Below are 25,442 nucleotides of genomic sequence, written 5' to 3' on the forward strand. Positions count from 1 at the left end.
ACACAGAACGGCAGGCAGCAAAATAGGAAGCTGGTCACAAAAAGCAGTAAGAAGATTTATTCAAATCCAAGTACCAAAACATAGTAAACACAATAAAATCCAAAAGTACAAGAAAATGTGATCCTGTAAAACAAAGTGCTTTTGTCCTGATTACCCCCAAGACGTCATCAGATAATTGAAAATTAATTATAAATAGCCCCAAACAAGGTCACGTGTACTATAACTGTTCATATTAAAGAACCATTTATTTGCAGTTTGTTTGCCAGGATGGTCCATTGGGCCACGAGGAGCCCGTTTTCAATGAAGTCCTGGGGAGAAAAGCTCCAGAATAATACAAAAAAATGCTAAATTCAAAATACAAATACAATGATAGAAGTTACAAGATTACAAATTAGAAAATTACAAAATATGAGGGAGTTTGGAAAGTACATAGTAATAAGTTGCAGTGTACTGGCATTAGAAGGAGCAATTAGTACGATGCAAGATAAATTCATTATAAGCAAATACAGGTCTTGAACAATCTGACAGTTCCTACTGCTATTGCTAGGAGTTACAGAAAAGTACAGTTGTGTACACTTACCATAAATGTAGATGTTCGAGTGTTTTCACTGTTGCAGTCATCACTTGTGGGTTATCCCTGCTATGGTAGCCCTCGGCTGGCCCGAATACCAGAGTCAATGTTTTTGTGTGCCTGCTGCTGTTGCCTGTAGTCTGACATCAGGTTGTCCGTACTATAAAGCAAGGCAGCCAACATCATAACATCAGTTTTTCTTACCCTAACCCATTAGAAGCACAAGGGAAAAGAGATAAGGGGTCCTGGTGGCTAAGAGCCACCGAGGGAAGCTTGTGTCCCCCTAGGGGATGATGTTAAATGGGGGATGGAGGGACGGAAATCAAGACTGCAACAGTGAATACTCTCGAACATCTACATTTATGGCAAGTGTACACAACTGCACTATGTTCTTCGTATTTCACTGTTGCAGTCATCACCTGTGGGAGGACTCCCACAGCTGAGGTAATGGGTGGAAGGATAGAGTCCTAGGTATGGGGTCAGGAGGTCCTGCAGAATTGCAAAGGCAAACCCTGCCCTAGACTTAGAAAAGAGAGGTAGGTGGTAATGCTTTGTAAAGGTATGGACAGAGGTCCAGGTGGCCGCTTTCAAGATGTCCCTGGCAGGTACTCCTCTGAGGAAGGCAGTGGAAGTGGAGGTTGCCCTAGTGGAGTGGGAACGGACAGACTTAGGGATGGGTTTCCCATGTAGTCTGCAGCAAAATGGATACAGTGTGAAATCCATTTGGAAATAGTTTGTTTGGAGATGGGCTTCCCCTCTGCCCCTGGGGCAAAGCTTACAAGAAGCTAGTCAGTTTTTCTGAATGGCTTAGTACAGTCCAGATAGTATCTAAGTTGTCTGTGCATGTCCAGTGAGTGTAGAATTCTTTCCCCCTTGTTTTGAGGGTTGGGAAAGAAGGTGGGAAGGTGTATGGCCTGGTTAAGGGTCACATCAAATACCACTTTGGGCATAAAGGAGGGATTAGTCCTCAAGGAGACTCTGTCTGCATGGAAAATTATGAAGGGCTTGACTGCCATGAGAGCTAGAAGTTCCGAGACCCTTCTGGCTGAGGTGATAGCTAGTAGGAAGGTAGTCTTCCAGGAGAGGTACTTACATTCTTTTGAAGCAGCAGGTTCGAAAGGTGGTAGGGCTAGTTTCTCTAACACATAATTCAGGTCCCAGGGTGGAGTAGGAGGTCTTCTGGGAGGCCTGATATTAGAAGCTCCTCTGAGGAATTGCTTAATTGAAGGATGAGAGAAGAGGGGTGGGTCTGAATCATAGTGGGCAGAGGTGGTTGAGGCATGGATTTTAATAGAGGAGAAGGAGAGGCCACTATTGAGCAACTCTGCTAAGTAATCCAGGGTGAGAGGGATGGAGGGTTGGGAGGTACTACCCCCTTTTGATTATTTCCAAGAGCAGAATCTTTTCCATTTTCCTGCATAAGATTTTCTTGTGCTGGGCCTTCTGGCCTCTGTGATGATGTCCAGGACCTGTTTGCTTAACAGGGACTTCTTGTTAACTTTTAGAACATAAGCCATGCTAAACGTTTGAGAGTCTGTAGGTCTGGGTGCAGTACCTTCCCCCTTCTCCTGGGTCAAGAGGTCTGACCTTAGGGGAGGTAGCTTTGGGGGCTATAAAGTCAGACTATGCAGCAAGGGGTACCAATGCTGTCTGGGCCAATCTGGAGCAACGAGGATGGCCTTTGGTCTCTCCTCTCTTATTTTGATCGGAACCTTGAGAATAAGGGGCAGAGGAGGGTAAGAGCACACAAAGAGGGAGCTCCAGGGAAAGGGCAAGGCATCCACCTTCCATGCTAGGAGGTGATAATTCCTGGTACCAAACTTGTGCAGCTGGCGGTTGAGGTGCGAGGCAAAGAGGTCCACCTCTGTGGTCCTCCACTCCTGGGTGATTTGCAGAAAGATTTCTCTGTGGAGCTGCCATTTGTGGGGATCCAGTACGTTTCTGCTTACGTGGTCTGCCAGAGTGTTGTTGAACCCTGGTAAGTATTGGGCAATTAGGTGTAGCCCCATGGAGGTGGCTGTAAGCCAGAGACTCATGGCTAACCTGCATAGGGGGTAAGATTGGGTGCTGCCTGCTTGGTGATGTACCAAATTACTGTGGTGTTAACTGTTTTTATAAGGAGGACCCCTGGCCTGAGATTGGGTTGGAAGGAAGGTCAGAGCATTTTGCACTGCCATCATTTCTTTCTGGTTGATGTGCAAGTGAAGTTGCTGGGCATTCCAGATGCCTTGGGTACACCTGCCTGCTAGGTGAGCGGCCCAAGCTATGTCTGAGGTATCGGTGGTGATGGTCTGGCCAGAAGGGCGGAGGATGAAGAGAAGACCTTGTTCAAGGCACAGGCCTCTGCCCACCAGAGAAATCCGTCCCTTATGCAAGGGATCAGTGGGAGAGTGGTCTCTAGGTAATGAGAGTGCTGATACCAAAGGGTCTTTAAGTACCACTGAAGTTTTCTCATGTGAAGCCTGGCGAGAAGGATGAGAAAGATGCAAGATGCCATATATCCCAGGGCTTGCAGGAACTTCCTCACAGTGAGGTGACTTCTGGAAGCCAGCTGGGTGAAGTAGAGAGGCAGGAAGCTCTGCTTTTCTGGGGATAGGAAGGCCATTAGAGTTGCTGTGTCTAGCACAGCTCCCAGGAAAATGATTTTCCTGGTGGGGTATTGCTTTGCTTTTTTCTTGTTGATGGTGAATCCTAAGGAAGTTAGGAGTTTTCCTGACAAAGAAAAGGCCCTGGAGCAACTTTTCTTTGCTGTTCGCCTGAATGAGGCAGTCGTCCAGGTAAAGGTAAATCTGCATATTTCTCTGTCTGCAGAATGCTATAGCCAGGGCCAGGCATTTGATGAATACTCTGGGAGCAACAGATAAGCCAAAGGGCAGTGCAGAGAACTGAAAGTGCTGATTGCCTGCTCTGAAGCGCAGGAATTTTCTGCACGATTCCCTGATGGGGATGTGGAGGTAGTCATTTCTTAGGTCTAGTGTCAGCAGCCAGGCATTTTGTGAGAGCATAGGCGGGTGCTGCTGCAAGGTTAGCATTCTGAATCTGGGGACCACCAAGGAGGTGTTCAGTTTGGATAGATCCAGGATGGGGGGCCAAGTGCCCTTTTTTCTGGTAACAAGGAATAGTCTGGAGTATAAACCTTTTCCTGTTTGATCCAGAGGGACAGGTTCTACTGCCACCTGGGATATTAGTGTTTTTACTTGTTTTAATGCCTCTGCCCACTGGTTTGGGGGGAGGTCTGGGTACCCTCTTGGAAGAGGAAGTTCGCTGAAGGAGAATCTGTATCCTTGAGAAATGATTTTTAATACCCATTGGTCCTTGGTTATAGAGACCCAATTGTCCTTGAAGAGGGTGAGCCTTTCTCCTAGTTTTTGACGAGTGAAAGGAGGGCAGAGGGGGAGGGAGAGTCATTGTGAGTGCTTGCCATAAAAGCTTGGCTTCGAACTCCCCTGCCTTAGAGGCGGAAGTGGTCCACTGTTTGCTTCTTTGTTGGCCCTAGGATAGGGGCCTGGATGTCCTGTCCCTGTGGGGCTTACCTTGGCCGTGTCTGCTGGGTGCAGGGAAGGCCCAGTGCTTAGAGGGGAAGTTCCTGCTGAATCTGGGCAGTTGAACTTTTAAGAAATCTTTTACTGTTTGCATAGAGTTTGCTTTGTCTTCCGTCTTTTTAAGCACCTCTTCTGATTTTTCTCCAAACAGGCGTTCCTTATCTAGGGGGTGCACCAATACGTTTAGACTTGACATGATCAGGGAGGGGTTGTTCCTTCAGCCATGCATTTCTTCTAATAACAGATCCTGTCACTGCTGCCATGCTAGAGGCTTCTAGGGCATCATATCCACAATGTAATGAGTAGTTGGCCACTTGACAAGCAGTGTGTAGTAATGCTGCCAGCTCTTTTGAGTTGGCACCTTCAGGAGAGGTAGCAATCTTCTGTTTTAAATTTTCCAAACTGTGTTGTTGATATTTTAACATACGGAACTGACAATTGAGTGCTCTGATAGCCAAGGTTGTAGACGTGTATACTTTCTTACCCCATCTGTCCAGATCTCTGGAGTCTTTGTCAGAAGGAAGAGGATTCTTGGCCAAAGTAGTCTTAGCTCCTTTGGGTCCCCCTGTGTAATGACCTCAGGGTCTGCAGCAGGGTTCCTGTACAAGTATTTGTGAGAATCCAGTACTCTGTAGTACCTGTCAGGTTTAACTGGAGCAGGAGACAGGGCATCAGGGGCTAAGCTGGATTCATGGAAAACATCATCCACCACTTCCAGAATAGGTGGGATGGCCAAGGGTCTGTGCTGGGGCAGGTCCAGAAACTCTCTAATTTGTTTCTTTGACTGTGGGTAGTCCTGAGATTCCCACTGAAAATGTTCCCTGAGGGAGTGAAGGGTTTCCCCGAAAGAGAGGTCCTCTGGAGGGGAGGCAGAGGGGATGGATTCCTCTGCATCTGAATCCTCAAACAGTTAAGGGATGTTGTTCCTCTTCAAAAGCAGAATAATCAGATTCCTCAGACTCTTGGTCTGTCATAATTTCTGAAGAAGGGTGCCTTTTCCTTTTAGGGGTGGGGGCCCTGAGTACCTCGGATAAGGGAGATGAGATCCTATGCTATTTTAAGCATTTGAGCTTGGGTTGTGGGAGCAGTAGCAAGATGGTGGCTAGAAGCAGATTTCCTAGGAGTGGCCTGGGTTCTAGGCCTGAGAGGATCCGATCTCTGAGAAACGCTAGCTGGAAGAGAAGACATTGTGTTTTTCATCTAGAATCGGTAGTGCGAACGGCCTCTTTGGAAGCTGGTGGGCTACATAGCAGCTCCGGACCCAACCGAGGCAGAGACAGCCAAAGGCACGGAAGACTAAGTAGATTTCTGTGGCATACGGGACTCCGAAAGGGTCTCGGCAGAGGCCTGCATAGAAAGTCGGGCATCAGGGGCTGTGAAAGCACCTCACTGAATTCCAGAGAAATGACGACTTCCTTAGCGGTAGCATCATCAGAAGGCTTAGCCTTGTGTGGCCTGTCTCTATCTTTACATTTTTTTGGAATGCAAAAATAATTGTCTACAAAAAGAGCTCCATGGCGAATGGTTCTCGCATTAAAGGGGGCACAGAACCGGCAACGAGGGACATCGTGGTCTAGGCCTAAACAAGTGATGCAGTAAGAATGACAGTCTCGGTGTGGGATCTGCTTTCCACAAGCGAGACAATTGTTAACTTTTTCGGACATCGGTTAGAGCAAGAAAAAAGGTCCCCAAATGGGGTACTTAGCTTTAGATGTTTTCTGTTGAAATTTGATTTCTGGTAACGACCGACCAGCATTCATGCAAAATGCTTCTGCTACGGGCTCCACGGCAAGAAAGATTCATGTAATGATGTCGGCTACCTTGATTTATAGTACTGATGACCTGACGTCAGACTACAGGCGACAGCAGCCGGCACACAAAAACATTGACTCTGGTATCCGGGCCGGCCAAGGGCTACCACTGCAGGGATAACCCACACATGATGACTGCAGCAGTGAAACATGAAGAACATCTATAAGAGTTTATTTACAGATATAATAGCTTGTGGGGAGTGAGAAAGTTAAGGGAAGCTATGTAGGATAAGAACAAGAGCATTCCCACTGTGAAGCTAGGTATGAGTGAAGTAAGGTTTTGAAGGCAGAGAGACTGTTAGTTGTATGGATGAAAGGTGGGAGAGAATTCCAGTGGTGTGCTAGAGAGAAGGTTAGAAGATGTTTGCCTGGAATATGCAAGTGTATTTATAAATATGTATGGTTAAAATGCTATAAATGGTTAAAAAGCACAAATTAACCCTTAAACATGGAATAAAGCACCTTGTAGAATGACCTTCAAAAGCCTTTCCAAAACATAAAATATAAATCAGAACCTACCCGATGGTACATAGCTAAAACACACATGTTTAATCAATGAAACCCATTCAGGTACACTTAAAACTCCTAAAATTCCTAATATAAACAATAAATATAAAAAGCAAAAGATGAAAAAGCATAATAAACTAAACCACAAAAGCAGTACAAATAGAAGACATAAAATCAAGTACAACTACAACAAATAACTATGGATAATTTAAAACTATGTCATCTTAACAGGGCTTTCTTTTTTAAAATACAAGCTATATTACAATTATCATTTAAACCCAGGGACTTAAAGGCATCAAGTGCAAGTTGCCAATATAGCTCTCGTATTTCAAGCTAGACTGTCCATGCTCCCCCCGTTTGCTTGCCTGAACCTGTTCAATGATGACGTATCTAAAATCATGTTCTTGGTTCAATAATACATGTTTTGCCAAGGCACTGATAGATTTACCTTTTTTTAATTTCATATGTATGCTCATAAATTCACTCTTTCAATGCTTGCTCTGTTTTTTCTATGTAAAAGGAGGGACATCCCTGGCCCAGAGCAACATAAACAACTAATTTAGTTTTACAGTTGTGCCTTCCCTGAATACAAGTTCTACCTTTAATCATAAATCTGTCACCCACCCTAATCCATTTACAGTACTGCTATTGTCCATATTTCCTCATACCATTACAATCAATGCCATTACTTAAACACTGACAGGATCTTTCTAAAATATCTTAAATCCTACCACATTTCCTAAAGACCACTACTGGTTGCTCACCCAGTTTCACAGAAGTGTCCATATCATCCATTATGATTGCCCAGTTCTTTTCTAACAACCACCTACACAAGGTTACTAACCATATTAAATACACTAATAAATGAGCTTTTATACAGACAAAGAGAAAGCTTCAAGGCTTTCTTACTTCTTTCATTTCCCTGATGTTCCAGAGATACTATAGGCACAAATATGCTTTGTTGCCTGCCATTCTGTGTGTTACCTTTCTGGTTTTAGTGTATTGTCTTGGTGGCTAATTTGTAATGAGTGACAAAAATATGGGGAACAGCCCAAGTAGCTGCTGAGCATATGTCGTCCTGGAAAGAATAACTGAAGACGCTGCCATGGATCTAGTTGAATGAGCTCATACTGGTTGTGATATGGTAATATCTATTTTTTTTATAAATAAATGAGATGCAATCAGTTAGCCATCTAGCTTTTTGTTCTATGCAGGTAAAAACATAATTGCGAACATCCAGTAAATGTAACATGTTTTTGCCTTTGTTAGTAAATTTGAGGAGGAAGAAAACTGGCAAATTAATGGAATGACTGATACTGGATTCTGACACCACTCTGGGAAGAAAAGCTGCATTGGTTCATAAAGTAACTCTATCCTTATGAAAAATCAAGTATCTAGGTTTTGAAGACAATGTTTGAATTTCTGAAATTCATCTAGCATATGTAATGGCTACTAGAAAAAACATTTTCCAAGTAAGATATTTAAGGTCACACTAAGCTGCTGGTTCAAAGGGGGACTGTATAAGTGCTTGCAGTACCAGATTGAGGTCCCATGGGGGAGTAGGGTCTTTAAAAGGAGGTTTTAAAAGTAGAGTGCCTTGCAAAAAATCTCTGCACAACGTATGAGAGGCTGCTGAGGAACCTTCAAATCCAGTATAAAAGTTTGAAATTGCTGCTAACTGAACTTTTAATGGTTGAGGAAAGTACAGTTGTGTACACCTACCATAAATGTAGATGTTCAAGTGTCTTCACTGCTGCAGTCATGACTGTAGGGTTCTCCCCTGCCGGCAGGCAGTCCTCGGTCGGCCAGAATCCCAAAGTCTGGGTCCGGCGTCGGCTGTTCAACCATGCTCCCTGACGTCAGGGCGCCAGGAGTACAAAGCTGACAGCCGACACCATCTTCTCCAGTTTTTCTTGCTCCAGATGTCAGGAGTCCCAAAATGAGAAAGGTCCCATATCCTTTGCAAATACACCTCAGAAGAATGGTGAAAAAAGGAACCACACAAAAGTAAAAATAAGAGGGGACAGGAGGGAGGGAAACCCAGACTGCAACAGTGAAGACACTCTAACATCTACATTTATGGTAGGTGTACACAACTGTACTATGTTCATCGTGTTTCACTGTTGCAGTCATGACTGTAGGGTAGAATCCCAAAGCAGAATGAAAGGGAGGTGGTCATAAAGTAAAAGGGGCGGCTAAAAGGCCCTGCAAGACTGCAGAGGCAAAGCCTGCCCTAGACTTAGAGTAGAGAGGTAGATTGTAGTGCTTAGAAAAAGTATGCACTGAACTCCAAGTTGCAGCTTCCAAAATGTCTTTGGTAGGAACTCCCCTGAGGAAGGCCGCAGAAGTGGCAGCAGCTCTGGTGGAATGAGTCTGTATACTCCCTGGGATTTGCTTTCCATGGTGTGAATAACAAAATCTGATTCCATGAGCAATCCATTTAGAAATGGTCTGTTTTGAAATGGCTTTACCTTGGGAACTTGAAGCATAAGAAACAAACAATTGTTCTGATTTTCTGATGTCCTTGGTTCTGTCCAGGTAAAAACGTAGTTGTCTGTGTACATCCAAGCAATGTAAGATCCTTTCCCCTTTATTTTGAGGAGTGGGGAAAAAAGTTGGCAAGTGGATAGTTTGATTTAAAGCCACTTTGGAAACCACCTTAGGCATGAAGGTAGGATTAGTCCTCAAAGACACCCTGTCTTGATGAAAAATAATATAAGGTTCCACAGCCATAAGAGCTTGTAACTCTGAAACTCTCCTGGCAGAGGTTAGGGCTAACAGGATGGCTGTCTTCCAAGATAAAAACTTGATGTCAGAAGAAGCAGCAGGCTCAAAAGGAGGCAAGGTTAGTTTTTCCAAAACATAGTTGAGATCCCAAGCAGAAATGGATGGAGATCTAGGAGGTCTTAAGTTCTTAGCTCCTCTGAGAAACTGTCTCATGAGCTGGTGGGAAAAGATTGGAGGGTCTGTATTATAATGAGCGGAAATAGCAGAGGCATGTATCTTAATGGAAGAGAAACAGAGACCCTTATGTAATCTGTCAAGTAAAGTAAAATTAAAGGAATGTTCGGAAGAGGAGGATCAGAATCCTGAGCCTGCATCCAGGAACAAAATCTTTTCCATTTTCCTGCATAAGATTTTCTAGTGCTAGGACATCTGGCTTCTAAAATGACATTCATAACCTGCTTGGGTAGGAAAGAAGAAATCAAAGGCCCTGGATTAACCAGGCCGCCAGGCTGAGAGTTCTGACATGGGAGTATAGAACCTGACCCTGATGTTGGGACAGAAGGTTCGGAGACTGAGGTAAAACCCAAGGGGGCTCCAGACATAGGTTTTTTAGAGTTGGGTACCAAAACTGTCGAGGCCAATTTGGGGCCAGCAAGATTATCATCTTGGGCTTGTCCTGTTTTATCTTTAATAATACCCGTGGAAGAAGAGGAAGAGGTGGAAAAGCATATCCCGAGAGGTTTCTCCAACTGAATGATGGGGCATCCACTTTCCAAGCTTCTTTGTGGAAAGTCCTGGTGCAAAAATTCTGTAGTTGATGATTGAGATGGGATGCAAAGAGGTCTATGTGAGGACATCCCCAGACTGCTGTTATCATCCTGAATATTTCGGTGTCCAGCATCCACTCGTGTGGATCCGAAAGGTTTCTGCTCAGACTGTCTGCCAGGAAGTTTTGCTTCCCTGGTAGAAACTGAGCTTGAAGGTCCAGATTGCAAGCTAGAGCTGTGTTCCATAGATCCATGGCTAGTCTGCAAAAGGGGTAAGAATGAGATCCCCCTTGCTCGTTTATGTACCACATAACTGTGGTGTTGCCTGTCCGTATTAGTAGTTGTCCTGGTTGTAGAGGATTCCTGAAGGCCAGTAGAGCTTTCTGAACGGCTAACATTTCCTTTAAATTGATATGCAGGTGCTTCTGATCCTTTGTCCAAAGGCCCTGTAGACAGTTGCCCTGAAAATGGGCTCCCCAAGCATAATCTGAGGCGTCCGTGCTTAGAATCTGAGTGGCAGGAGGCAGACAGAAGGGTTTCCCTTTGTTTAGAGTACATGCCCTGGACCACCAAAGGAATTCCTTTTGAAGACAAGGAAGGACGGAGATCAGTATGTCTAAACTGTGGCAATGCTGAGACCATACACTTTTTAGGTACCACTGTATTTTCCTCATGTGTAGTCTTGCATATGGTACGAGAAGGATGCAGGAGGCCATGTAACCCAAAGCCTGCAGGAATCTCCTTGCAGATAGCTGAGTTAAAGTTGCCAAGGTTTTGAAAGTTGAAGCCAGCTGTAATTGTTTTTCGGATCTCAGAAATGCCATCTGGGTTGTGGTGTTTAGAAGAGCACCCAGAAAAGTTATCTGTTGTGAGGGTGTCAAATTTGACTTTTTTATGTTTACAGAGAATCCCAGGAACTTGAGGAGGTTCTGTACAAATTCTAGATGCTGGAGTAAGACATCCTTGCTGTCTGCCTGAATTAGACAATCGTCCAGATAAGGGTAAATTTGAATTCCCTTGAGTCTGCAGTAAGCTACTACTGGAGCCAGGCATTTGGTGAAGACCCTGGGCGCAGTAGACAATCCAAAGGGCAGCGCAGAGAATTGGAAGTGCCTCGATCCGGCCTTGAACCTGAGGTATTTTCTGCATTCCTGCCTGATGGGAATGTGTAAATATGCCTCCTTTAAATCCAAAGTTACCATCCATGCATCTTTGGACAGCATTGGAAGTAGCTGCTGTAGGGTAAGCATCTTGAATTTTGGAATCTCTAGAAAGGTGTTCAAGACTGACAGATCCAGAATGGGTCTCCATGAGTTTTGCTTCCTGGGGACTAGAAAGTGCCTCGAGTAAAAACCTTGTCCCATCTCTGAAAGTGGAACCAGTTCTATGGCTTTCATAGCCAAAAGAGCTTCCACCTGGTTTAAGGCCTCTGTCCATTGATGTTTTGGAAGGTCTGGCCATCCGCTTGGCCTTGGCAGGGTATAAAAATGGAATTTGTAACCTCTTGAAACCACATCCAGAACCCACCTGTCTTGGGTTATACAAGTCCAATTTTGATAAAAAATAGAGAGTTTTCCTCTGAGAGGGGCTTCCAGGCAAGAAGTTCCTGCAGCCCAACAGAGGGGTGGAAGCAGTCCACTGTCTTGGTCTATAAGAAGCTTGTGTTTGAGGCCTTCCTTGGGAGCGTCTATATCTACCCCTCTGAGGCCTGTCTGAAGTGGGAAAGGACCAATTTTTAGAAGGCCAATTCCTGCTAAATCTTGGTGGCTGTACTTGTAAGAAATCTTTAACTGTTTGCATGGATTTCGCCTTATCCTCAATCTTTTTAATCACCTCTTCAGCTTTTGATCCAAACAAAACATTATGCTGAACAGGAGCATCCAATAATTTAGCTTTTACTTGTTCTGGCAAATTTTGTTCCTTTAGCCATGCATGCCTTCTAATAACTGTGCCGGAGGTAGCAGCCCTACAAGAAGCCTCCAAGGCATCAAATCCACAGTGTAAACCATGCTTCCCAACTTGTTCAGTGGCATGCAATAAGTCATGTAATTCCTTATCATCTGCACAGGCAGAAATGGAAGTAAGCTTTTCTTTTAAAACAGACAAGAGAAATTGCTGGTATTTCAGCATATGAAACTGACAGTTTAAAGCCCTAATGGATAAAGTAGCAGAAGTGTACACTTTTTTGCCCCATCTTTCTAAAGATCTAGAATCCTTTTCAGTGGGAATGGAGTTTTTGGCAGAAGCGGCCTTAACTCCCTTAGGACCCTGAGAAATGGTTTCAGGGTTAGCAGAAGGGTTCTTGTATAAAAACTGGTGGGAATCAGGAACCCTGTAATATCTATCAGGCTTAACAGGAGCAGGAGGAAAAGAATCAGGGGTCAAGTTAGATTCCGAAAAAGCATCATCCACAATATCCAAAACAGGAGGAATAGCCAGGGGTCTATGTTGGGGGAGAAGAAGAAAATCCCTTAGTCTTTTCTTAGATTCAGAATACTCCTGTCCTTCCGAGTGGAAATGTTCGCTCATTTCATGCAAAGTTTCCCCAAAAGAGAAATTCTCAGGGGGAGAAGCTGAAGGAATGGATTCCTCAGCATCAGAACCCTCATAAGGAGGGAAAGAATATTCCTGGTCAGAAAAAGAAACTGAAGAAACAGAAGCCTGATCAGAGGAATCATAATAAACATCCTGCCTTGGCCTTTTATCTGGAGGGGGATGTGAACCCCTAATCATAGTAAGTAAATCCTCCGTCATCTTGAGTAACTGTTTCTCTGACTTGGGAGCCGGATCAGAAGAGGCCTGTGTTGCAGTCTTTGATTTAGAAGGAGTCTTTGCCTTTGGCTTTGCCTTTATTAGAAGCTGAGTAGGCCTGAAAACCCCTTTGGAAGCCGGTACCTGCACAGCGGCTCCGGACCCATCCGAAGGAGCATTGTCCGAAGGTCCTGCAATAGAAATATTCAAAGGCCTGGTTGGCTCCTCATGAGAGTCCGTTTTGGCCATCGGTTCTGAAATGGCCGACGACAGGGGCTGCAAAAGCGCCTCACTGATGACGGCCGAACCTGAAGCTGGCTCCGCTTGTGCGCTATCGTCAGATTTGGACCTTGGAGGCCTATCTTTATCCTTGCGACGTTTGTGAACTCCGGTAGCCGGAACCATATCCGACGACATTTTGTAGTTAAAGCGCCTACCGAAGTAATGAAAAGCAAAATCGTACCTTCGTTTAATTGTACGTTGATTGAATCTAGCACAAAACTGACAACTGGCTATGTCGTGGTCAAGGCCTAAGCAAGGAATACAGTAAGAATGAAAATCCTTATGAGGTATTTGCTTTCTAACATCTATATTTAAGGCAAGTGTACACAACTGAGGTGGTAATGCTTTGTAAAGGTATGGACAGAGGTCCAGATGGCAGCATCCACGATGTCCCTACTGGGGACTCCTCTGAGGAATGCTGTGGAAGTGGAGGCTGCCCTAGTGGAACGGGTATGAATAGACTTAGGGGGAGGTTTCCCATGAAATCTGTAGCAGAAATGGATACACTGAGATATCCATTTAGAGATAGTCTGCTTGGAAATGGGCTTCCCCTCTTCCCCTAAGGCAAAAGTAACCAGAAGTTTCTGAAGGGTTTAGTACGATCCAGGTAGTATCTGAGCTTCCTGTGCATGTCCAGGGAGTGCAGAATTCCTTCCCCTTTGTTTTGAGGGTTGGGGAAGAAGGTAGGCAGATGAATGGCCTGGTTGAGAGTCACATCAGATATCATCTTGGGCATAAATAGTCCTAAGGAACACACTGTCTGTGTGGAAAATGATGAAGGGCTCAAAGGCCATCAGTGCCTGAAGTTCAGAAACCCTTCTGGTTGAGATGATGGCCAGGAAAAAAGCAGTCTTCCAGGAGAGGAATTTCAGCTCTGCTGAAGCAGCAGGTTCGAAGGGGGGTAAGGTCAGTTTTTCCAGAACATAATTAAGATCCCAGGCTGGTGTGGGAGGCCTTCTGGGAGGTCTGATGTTAGAAGCCCCTCTGAGGAATTGCTTATTCAAAGGGTGAGAAAACAGGGGCTGGTCTGTGTTAAACTGAGCTGAAATGTCTGAAGCGTGGATTTTAACAGAACAGGAGGAGTGGCCACTATTAAATAATTCCGCTAGATAGTCCAGGATAAGAGAGAGAGAAGGTTGGGAAGAACTGGCCCCCTTGGACTGGAACCAGGAGCAGATTCTTTTCCATTTCCCTGCATAAGATCTTCTGGTGCTAGCCTTCTGGCCTCTGTGATAATGTCCAGGACCTGCTTGCTTAACAGGGGCCCCTTCTGTTACCTTGGGAGTATCAGCCATCCTGATAGCTTGACAGTCCATAAATCTGGGTGCAGCATTTCTCCCCCTGCTTGAGTCAAGAGGTTTGGGATCTGGGGAAGCTGCCAGGGAGCATGTGATGTGAGGCTACACAGCAAGGGGTACCAATGTTGTCTGGGCCAATCTGGAGCAATGAGGATGGCCTTGGGCCCCTCCTTCCTGATCTTGATGAGTACCTTGGGAGCAAGAGGCAGAGGGGGGGAAAGCGTACACAAAGAGGGAGTTCCAAGGGAAGGTCAAGGCATCCACCTTCCATGCTAGGTGGTGACATTCCCTGGTGCAAAATTTCTTTAGCTGATTGTTGAGGTGTGAAGTAGAGAGATCTACCTCTGGATTTCCCCACACTTGAGTGACTTGCCCAAAGATCTTTATGTGGAGCTGCCATTCGTGGAGGTCCACAATGTGTCTGCTTAAGTGGTCTGTCAGGGTGTTGTTCACTCCTCCTGGGAGGTATTGGGCTATAAGATGTAATCCCATGGAGGAGGCAGTCAGCCAGAGGTTCATGGCTAGCCTGCACAGAGGGTAAGATTGTGTCCCTCCCCATTTGTTGATGTACCACATTACTGTGGTGTTGTCTGTTTTGATAAGGAGAACTCCTGGCCTGAGATGGGGGTGGAAGGAAGTCAGAGCCTTCTGCACTGCAATCATTTCTTTCTGGTTGATGTGCAGGGGAAGGTGTTGGGCATCCCAAAGACCCTGGGTGCACCTGCCTCCTAGGTGGGCGCCCCAAGTGATGTCTGAAGCGTCAGTGGTGATGGTCTGGCATGTGGGGTGGTGGATGAAGGGGAGACCCTGGTTCATGGCACATGCCCCTGCCACCACAGCAACTCTGTCCTTATACAGGGGATCAGAGGGAGAGAGGTCACCAGAGGTTGTGAATGTTGGCACCAAAGATTCCTTAGGTACCACTGAAGTTTCCTCATGTGCAGTCTGGCCAGAGGAATCAGAAGGATGCAAGAAGTCAAGTATCCCAAGGCTTGCAAGAACTTCCTTGCTGTGAGGTGACTTTTGGATGCCAGCTGGGTAAAGTAGAGAGGCAGGAAGCTCTGCTTCTCTGGGGGTAGGAAGGCCATTTGGGATGCTGTGTCCAGCAGAGTTTCCAGGAAGATGATACTCCTGGAGGGAGTCTGCTTTGATTTATTCTCATTGATGGTGAATCCCAAGGATGTTATGAGGGTTTTGACGAAGTGCAAGTCCTGCAGCAGTTTTTCTTTGCTCACTGCATGGAAGAGGCAGTCGTCCAGATAAGGATAGATCTGTATGTTTTTCTGTCTGCAAAATGCTATGGCCGGGGTCAAACATTTGGTGAAAACCTTAGGAGCAGTAGATAAGCCAAAGGGAAGAGCAGAGAACTGAAAGTGCAGTGAGCCTGCTCTGAAATGCAGGAATTTCCTGCAGGACTCCCTTATGGGGATATGGAAGTATGCACCTTTTAGGTCCAGGGTCACCAACCAGGCATTTTTTGTCAGCATTGGCAGCAGCTGGTGCAGGGTTAGCATTCTGAACTTGGGGACAACCAGGGATGTGTTCAGCATGGACAGATCCAGGATGGGGAGTCAATTGCCCTCCTTTCTGGTAATGAGGAAAAGCCTGGAATAAAGGCCTTGCCTGCTTGATGGGTACAGGTTCTACTGCCTCCTGGTCTATGGGAATTGAGTGTTCGTTGAAAGTGAATTTGTATCCCTGGAAAATGATCTTTAAGACCCATTGGTCCTTGGTTACAGACATCCAATTTTCTTTGCAGACGGACAGACTTCCTCTAGCTTTTGGGTGAGAGGAGGGTAGAGGGGGGTGGGGGAGTCATTGTGAGTTTTTGGCATAGAGGGATGGCTTAGAACTCCCTGCTCGAGGGGTGGATGTGGTCCATTGCTTGGCTTTCTGTTGTCCCTGCTGTAGGGACCTGGTAGGCCTGTCTCTGTGGGGCTTAGCTTTCCCCTGTCTGCTGGGAGCAGGAAAGGACCAGTGCTTAGAGGGAAACTTCCTGCTGAATCTAGGAGGTTGTACCTGAAAGAAGTCTAACTGTCTGCATAGATTTTGCTTTGCCTTCCATTTTTTAAATACCTCTTCTGCTTTTTCCTCAAACAAGCGGTCTTTGTCCAAAGGTGCATCAATTAACTTTGACTTAACAATGATCAGGTAGAGGTTGTTCCTTCAACCATGCATGTCTCTGAATGACAGATCAAGACACTGCTGCCCTGTTAGAGGCTTCTAGTGCAACATATCCACAGTGTAAAGAGTGCCTAGCCACTTGACAAGTGGAGTGCAGTAAATCTGCTAACTCCTTAGAATTGGCACAGTCACGAAAAGTAGAAATCTTTTGCTTTAATAGTTCCAAAGTGTGCTGTTGATATTTTAACATATGGAACTGACAGTTGAGAGCTCTGATGGCTAAGGTTGCAGAGGTGTATACTTTTTTACCGAATCTGTCCAGGGCTCTGGCATCTTTATCAAAAGGAGTAGGGTTCTTTGCAGAACTAGCTCTGGCTCCCTTGGGGCCATGTGTAATGACTGCAGCAGGATTTCTGTGCAGGTATTTGTGAGTGTCTGGTACTCTGTAATACCTTTCAGGCTTACTGGGAGCAGGAGGAAGTGTGTCTGCAGCTAAACTGGATTCAAGGAAAACATCCACCACTTCTAAAACTGGGGGGATGGCAAGGGGTTTGTGTTGAGGAAGGTCTAGAAATTCTTTTAGCCTTTTCTTGGATTGGGGGAAATCCTGAGATTCCCATTGGAAATGCTCCCTAAGGGTATGGAGGGTTCCCCCAAAGGAGAAGTATTCTGGTGGAGAGGCAGAAGGGATGGATTCCTCTGCATCTGAATCCTCATAAGCAGCAAGAGGTTGTTGAGCCTCTTCCAAGTCTGAATAATCTGATTCCTCAGAATCTTGCTCTCTCAATAATTCAGAAGAAGAGTGTCTTTTCCTTTAAAAGTAGAGTCTTGACTGCCCCTGATAAAGGAAATAAGATCTTTCACCATCTTAATCATCTGGGCCTGGGGTGAAGGGGCAGGAGGAAGATGGTGGCTAGAGGAAGATTTCCTAGGGGTGGCCTAGCTTCTAGGCCAAAGAGACGTCATCACTCTGAGATTAGCGGGAGTTGGGAGAGAAGATGTTGGTTTCTGACTGGAATCAGTAGTGTAGAAGACTTCATCGGAAGCCAGTGCCTGCTTACTGTCTCCGGACCCAACCACGGCAGAGACAGCCAAAGGCTCTGAAGCTGAAGATTTCTGTGGCATACTGGACTCCAAAAGGGTCTCGGTAGAGACCTGCTTAGCAATCACATCGGGCATCAGGGGCTACAAAAGCGCCTCACTGAATTCTGGAGTACTGACGACCTGCTTAGTGGAGGAGTCGTCAGAAGGCTTGGCCTTGTGAGGTCTGACTCATCTTTATCCCTATGCTTTTTTCGGCGGTTCTGTGGATTGTTGGCTGACCAACGCCATATGAGAAGACAAAAAGACAAAAATAGCGGTCTACAAAAAGAGCTCTCTGACAAATGGTTCTCGTGTTAAACAGGGCACAGAACTGGCAACAGGCTACGTTGTGGTCTGGGCCTAAACAAGTGACACAGTATGAATGGAAGTCTCGGTGTGGGATTTGCTTTCCACAGGTGAGATTTTCGTACATCGGTTAGTGCAAGAAAAAGAGATCCCCAATGGGGTACTTGGCTTTAGACATTTTCAGCTGTGATCCGAACTCTAGTAGCGACTGACTGGCACACTTGCAAACTGCTTCTCCTATGGGCTCCACGGCAAGGAAGACTGATGTAATGGCATCAGCTGCCTTGCTTTAAAGCACTGACAACCTGACGTCAGTCTACAGGCGACAGCAGCTGACACAGAAAAACATTGACTCTGATATTCGGGCTGTCCGAGGGCTACCACAACTGGGAGAACTCACAGGTGATGACTGCAATAGTGAAACACGAAGAACATCATAGGTTGTCTAGCAATTAATGGAATTGGAGAAGCCAGGCCGTCAGCCTGAGTTCTGATATGTCTGGTTGGATCATGCTGGTCGGGTGAGACAGGACGTTTGGAGCTGGATCCAGAACCCAAGGTTGGTGAACAAAGTGAGGCCAAAGGAAAGGAACCAAATCTGCTGAGGCCAATAAGGTGCAATGAAGATGACTTTGCTCTTCAATGTGGCAGCTTTCTGTAAGAACTTTGGAATTAGCGGGATTGGTGAATAAGCATATAGTACACCAGGGGGCCAATCATGAATAAGAACATCCCTCTGTGATTTCCCCCTGTGGGAGGATTAAAGCGAAGTAGCTGCTGCATATGATGCTAAGGGGAGAAGCAAAAAGATCGCAGCAAGGCTGTCCTCACTGGCAAAAAATCACTTCCGTCATGTTCTTGTTGACAGACCACTCATGAGGTACAAGAATATACCTACTCAGCTTGTCTGCTATCACATTAGACTTCCACGGAATGTGTGTTGCTATGAGAAAGCAGTTGGATGAGATCACCCATTGCCACACACTAAGCACTTCTCAACACAAGGGGTAAAATCTGGTCCCCCGTTTGTTGCTGTAACAAACTACTGACAAACCAAGAACCAAACCAAACACTCAAGTGTACCAAACTACTGCCACATCGTCCGTTTGAATTGCAATTGTCCCTGAAGGGAGAGCATTCTGAAAGCCCTGCAATGCTAAAAGCACTGCTCTTATCTGTAGGATACTAATATGCAAACTGGCATTTTTGGGGAACCAACTGCCTTGGACTGTTTTCCCAAGAAAGTGCCCCCCCACCCCACCCCAACTGGGAAGAGTCTGTGGTCACTATGGCCTTTGGTTGAGGGGGGACGAACTGACAGCCTTGGAGAACCTGATCTGATCGACTCCACCATCTGAGATCTCTCTTGCATATGTGAATGATTCATATCAGAGTTGACATGGGTTGGAAAGTATCGTCCATTGTGTTGCCAGCATCCACTACAGAATCCTCATGTAAATTCTGGCTAAAGGTACTAGCTTTATTGCCGCTGACATTGACCCTGCAGCTTGAAGGACCAAGAGGGATGAAATCTTGGCACTGCAAATTATTTTTCTGACCCAAGACCTTTCAGTTTGAACCTATGAAGGAGGCAGTGAAGCTTTCATCGACTTTGTGTTGAACAGTTCTCCTATGAATTCCAAATTCTGCGTTGGTTCCAGTTGAGACTTGTAGTTTATGGTTATCCCCACATGAGAACGTGTCTGGAGAACCTGATCTCTTGCCCTTATTAATTGATCCCTGATTGGGGCAGCAATTAAGCCAGTCGTCTAGAATCCTTGCAGTCTCTAGTCAGCCGCTACTACTGCCATACATTTGGTGAACACCCTGGGGGCTGTGTTGAGACCAAAGGGCAGAACTCTGAACCGGTAATGACTGGCTCCCAGCTGGAAGTGTAAGTACCTGCTGGAATGTCTGTTCATCTTTATGTGATAGTACACATCCTGAAGGTCTAACACTAAGTGCAAAGGACTGTGTGGCAAGAAAAATCTAAGGATGCCCTTCTTATACCATAGATGTCTTCATCACTGCAGTGGGAGATAGCTGTGACTGGGAGAAGGAAAAATACTAGAAGTCGAACCAACTATGGGCTACCTACATGATGACCTTCTCTGTATTGCTTTACTAAAACCATGAAAACAAGGACAGCTTTGCTTTGCAACATCCCTGCAAAGGATGCTCATGTTATGAACACACTATCCATAAAATCTTCACTATTAACATAAGTTAACAACAATCTATGTTTCAGTGACAGTATGAATATTAAACTATTGACATAAAGAATCCTTGAGTACAGGACTCTTCACTGTTTTGGTTGGTTACAAGACAAAGAGCTAAAATGTTTCATAAAGCAGCTTAAATGAACAAAGACTCTTAGAAGACATCTTCCTCTGTGGTTTTAAGTAAATGAAAATCACATTTCCTCATGTGGACTTAACAAGTGATACATTGTTTTCCACAGATAGCCTGTTAATAAAACATTTAAAACTAAGCAGCTAAAGTAAGCAACAATAGTAACTCACCCAAAATCAGGAAATCGTTTCTTTGTCTTCCCCGTACCTGATGAGCCTTCATTTGCTTCTACGGTTTTGTCCTCACTTTTCTTGTCATCTACAAAATAAAATTTTATTAGCCATACAAAAGTGATACTTTAAACAGTCTACATTAGTTTAATAAACACATTCTATAACCTAGAGCTGTTAAGAATTATTTTGTTTTTAATAATGAACACAGGTTGAGAGAAATATTCAGCAGGTCATAACATACAACAAAGGACACTCCTAAAAGACAAAAGGCCAAACATGCCTTCCTCACAGTCCATCATAGTTCATATAGGCAATGGTGAGAATACAAAATGCCCATGCTCGAGCACTTTCCCCTTTCACTATCTTCTGCTGTTCCTAGCCAGAGTTATATGTAGGGTATGCCGTGTCAGCCTAGAAGGCCATATATTGTCAGTAGCAAACAAGCAAACAACAAAAATGAGAAAGAAAATGTAATCTTGGCCTAATACAAGTTGTGAACTCCTATTAACTGCAGGAATCCAAATAAGGCAAATAATTCTTAACTAGTGTAAAAAGAATATGAAGGTGGATAAGGGAATTCAGAATGGCGGCAGCAGAGTAAGCAGATAAAAACAGAGCTCTGGGTAGCGAACAGTTCAAATTGGCAGAAGCCCACATACTACAACTGTTAACAGAAACTGGAAACTGAAAGTACAGTTGTGTACACTTACCATAAATGTAGATGTTCAAGTGCATTCACTGTTGCAGTCATCACATTTGGGTTATCTGCCTGTAGGTAGCCCTCAGTCGGCCTGAGTACAGTACAATTGTGTACATTCACCATAAATGTAGATGTTCGAGTGTATTCACTGTTGCAGTCATTACATTTGGGTTATCTGCTTGCAGGTAGCCCTCAGTCGGCCTGATTCACAAAGTCTTGGGTCCTGCATCAGTTGCTGCCCCTTCTTCCATGACATCAGGTCGTCAGGAGTATAAAACATGCAGCCGACGCCATTACATCAGTTTTTCTTGCCCCAGATGTCAAGTGCCCCCCTAATGGGAAGCAATTAAATATAAAAGTACAAGGATATACCTCCAACAAAAAAAACAATACACCAAAAAGGCTTTTAAGAATAGTAAAGGAAAGTAGAGGTATAGCCAAAAGAAGTTAGGGGGCTGGGGGAGGGGTAACCAGGACTGCAACAGTGAATACACTCGAACATCTACATTTATGGTAAGTGTACACAACTGTACTATGTTCTTTGTGTTTCACTGTTGCAGTCATTACATTTGGGTAGATTCCAAAAGCTATGATTGGGAGGAGGAATTTTAGATAGCATTAGGGCCAGCTATAAGGCCCTACAAGATTGCAGTGGCAAAGCCAGCTCTGGATTTAGAGAAAATTGGCAAATGATAATGCTTGGTAAAAGAATGTACAGAACTCCAGGTAGCAGCTTCTAGGATGTCCCTGGTAGGGATGCCTCTGAGAAAGTCTGTAGAGGTAGATGCAGCCCTGGTGGAGTGAGGTCTGATCCCCTGGGGGATAGGTTTTCCATGGTGCTTATTGCAGAAATTAATGCAATGGCTTATCCATTTAGAAATGGTTTGCTTTGAAATAGCCTTCTCCTCTGCCCCTGCAGCAAATGCCACCAGCAGTTGTTTAGATTTCCTTTGAGGTTTAGTCCTGTCCAAGTAGAATCTAAGTTGTCTGTGCACATCTAAGGAATGCAGTATCCGTACCCCTTTATTCTGTAGATTGGGAAAGAAGGCTGGCAAATGAATGGACTGATTAAGAGCCACACTGGTTACCATCTTAGGCATGAAGGATGGATTGGTTCTGAGGGACACCCTGTCCGCATGAAAGATGATGAAAGGCTCCACTGTCATAAGGGCCTGTAATTCAGATACACTTCTAGCTGAAGTGATTGCTAAAAGGAAAGCTGTTTTCCAAGAAAGAAATTTTGAGTCTGCAGTAGCAGCTGGCTCGAAAGGAGGTAGAGTGAGTTTCTCCAAGAGAAAGTTCAGGTCCCAGGCTGAGGTTGGAGCTCTCCTGGGTGGTCTCAAATTTTTGGCCCCTCTGAGGACCTGCTTGAGCAGTGGATGAGAGAAGAGGGGAGGTTCTGTGTTATAATGAGCTGAAATGGCTGAGGCGTGGATTTTAATGGAGGAAAAAAACTGGCCCTTGTGAAGCATCTCAGTTAAGTATTGTAAAATCTGAGGTAAATTAGGCGCTGCTGTGCTCATCCCTTGAGATTGGTTCCGGGCACATAATCTTTTCCATTTTTCAGCATAAGATTTTCTAGTACTAGGTCTCCTTGCCTCTAAAATTATATCCATCACAGGTTTGCTGAGGGATGGTAAAGGAGAGATTAAGTAATTAGCCAGGCTGCAAGGTTCAGTGTTAGTAGCTGAGGGTGCAGAATCTGGTTCTCCTGCTGAGACAGCAGGGAAGGAGTCTGAGGCAGGTGCCATGGAGATGACCGTGACATACTGCGCAGGAGGGAGTACCAGTGTTGGCGCGGCCATTCTGGAGCAATCAAAATCATCCTTGGTTTGTCCTGTTTGATTTTTACTAGTACTTTGGAAAGCAGAAGGCATAGACTGATAGGTTTTTCCAGCTGAAGGACAGAGCATCCACTTTCCAGGCTTGTTTGTGGGGAGTCCTTCTGCAAAATTTGTCCAATTGTTAGTTCTGGAGAGAGGCAAACAGGTCTATATCTGGGTTCCCCCATTTGCTTGTCAACATGTTGAAAATCCTTGGTTCCAGTTTCCACTCATGTGGGTCCATGAGGTTTCTGCTTAGCCCGTCTGCCAGTGCATTTAATTTTCCTGGCAGGAATTGAGCTTGTAGGTGCACTTGGTAGCTGAAGACTGTGTTCCACAATGCCATGGCTAGTCTGCAGAGGGGGTAAGAATGTGTACCCCCCTGTTATGTACCACATAACAATGGTGTTGTCTGTCTTTACCATTAGTTGTCCTGGAAGAATGTGGTCCTTGAAAGCTGTCAGAGTATTCTGTACAGCTAACATTTCTTTTTGATTGATATGCAGGTGCATTTGACTTGGGTTCCATTTGCCCTGAATGCACTTCCCTGCCAGGTGAGCCCCCCATGCATAGTCTGATGCGTCTGTTGTTAGGGTTTGGGCGGCAAGGGGTGGTGTGAAAGGTAGTCCCTTGTTTTGATGGCAGGCCTCTGCCCACCAAAGGAACTCTAGGCATAGGCATGGTATGGTAGGAATCATTGTTTCTAGGTCTTGAGAATGTTGACACCATAGGCTTTTTAGATGCCACTGTAGTTTCCTCATATGCAGTCTTGCATATGGAATTAGAAGAATGCAGGAGGCCATGAACCCCAAGGCTTGCAGTATTTGTCTTGCAGATAGCAGGGTTTTTGTGGCCACTTGTTTGAAGTAGGTTGTCAAATGAATTTGTTTCTCTGGCGTGAGGGTAAGCCATCTGGGAAGTTGTATTCAAGCTTGCTCCCAGGAATATAATTTGTTGACAGGGTACCAGGTGTGATTTCTTTTCGTTTATGGTGTACCCCAGACAAGTAAGAACCATTTTTACAAAGGCCAGATGATTCAAAAGTATGTCTTGGCTTTCTGCCTGAATTAGACAATCGTCCAGGTATGGGTATATTTGAATATTTCTTTGCCTGCAAAATGCAATAACTGGAGCTAGGCACTTTGTGAATACCCTGAGTGCAGTAGATAAGCCAAAGAGCAGTGCAGAGAACTGATAGTGAGTGTAGCCTGCTTTGAAGCGTAGGTATCTTCTGCAAGATTCCCTGATTGGGATGTGCAGGTCTGCTTCTTTTAAATCTAGTGCTGTCAACCAAGCATCTTTGCCTAGCATAGGAAGTAATTGGTGAAGAGTCAGCATCATGAATTTTTGAATCTCCAAAAAGTTGTTTAGAGTAGACAGGTCCAGGATAGGACGCCATGAATTGTCTTTTCTGGGAACCAGGAAAAGTCTCGAGTAGAAACCTTGTCCCTTTTCCTCTTCTGGTACCAGTTGAATAGCCCCCATGCTTAAGAGAGAAAGTACTTGTTTTTGGGCATCTGCCCACTGATTTGGGGGTGGGTCCGGCCACCCACTTGGTGTTGGCAATGTGTGGAAGTGAAATCTATATCCCTGGGACACTATATTTAAAACCCATTTGTCCTGGGTAATGAGTTCCCAATTCTTTGCATGAAGAGCAATCTTTCCCCAAAAGGGGCAGTCAGTTGATAAGTGCTTGGAAATTTTAAAAGGAAGTCATTGAGACAGTTTACCATAGGGGGGAGTCTTACTATTCCCAGATTTGAAAGTGGAGGGTCCCTACTGCTTAGTTCTGTGTCTCCCCTGGGACTGAAACCTGGGGTTTTTGCTGTGCCTGGGTTTGGCTTGAGAAGACCTGGAAGGGGATGGAAAGGACCAATTCTTAGAGGGCCAACACCTACTAAATCTAGGAGGCTGAACTTGTAAAAAATCTTTAACATTTTGCATAGATTTAGCTTTATCTTCCATCTTTTTAAGAACTTCCTCAGCCTTGTTGCCAAACAGACGGTCCTCATTCAAAGGAGCATCCAACAATTTAGCTTTAACATGATCAGGCAAAGATTGCTCCTTAAGCCAAGCATGCCTTCTGTGCAGAGACCCAGTAACAGCAGCCCTGCAAGAGGCCTCTAATGAATCAAAACCACATTGCAAAGTATGTTTTCCAACTTGTTCAGCAGAATGCATTAAATCCTGTCATTCTTTATTTTCCACACAGTCAGGAATCAACATCATTTTCTGTTTAAGCAGTCCAATAACATGTTGCTGATACTTTAGCATATGAAACTGGCAGTTTATAGCCCTAATGGCCAAGGTTGCAGAAGTGTAAACCTTCTTACCCCATCTGTCCAGCGCCCTATAGTCTCTATCAGAAGGGGTAGGATTTTTAGCAGTAGAAGCCTTAATGCCCTTGGGCCCCTGTGAAACAGTCTCTGGATCTGCAATAGGATTTTTGAAAAAGAACTTGTGGGACTTTGTAGTACCTGTCAGGTTTTCTGGGAGCAGGAGCCAGGGAATCATGGGCCAAACTAGATTCTGAAAAAGCATCATCAACAATGCCCAGTACAGGAGGAATAGTTAAAGGCCTATGCTGAGGTAGGAGAAGGAAATCCCTAAGCCTCTTTTTTGAAT

At 45.0% G+C, this 25,442-nt stretch overlaps 1 protein-coding gene across 2 annotated transcripts in view; it reads right to left on the reverse strand.

The window, feature by feature from the left end:
• LOC122805417 (neurabin-1-like) overlaps positions 1-25,442 on the reverse strand; it is a 1,624,240-nt gene that overhangs the window by 609,092 nt on the left and 989,706 nt on the right. For both annotated transcript variants that reach the window (XM_044075548.1, XM_044075549.1), the window contains exon 13: positions 20,292-20,379. In XM_044075548.1, coding sequence (XP_043931483.1) covers positions 20,292-20,379 — 88 coding nt within the window. The remainder of the gene's footprint in view (positions 1-20,291; positions 20,380-25,442) is intronic.

Source organism: Protopterus annectens, chromosome 6.part1 (genome assembly GCF_019279795.1).
Source record: "Protopterus annectens isolate FY-2018-M chromosome 6.part1, PAN1.0, whole genome shotgun sequence".
Classification (NCBI taxonomy): Eukaryota; Metazoa; Chordata; order Ceratodontiformes; family Protopteridae; genus Protopterus; species Protopterus annectens.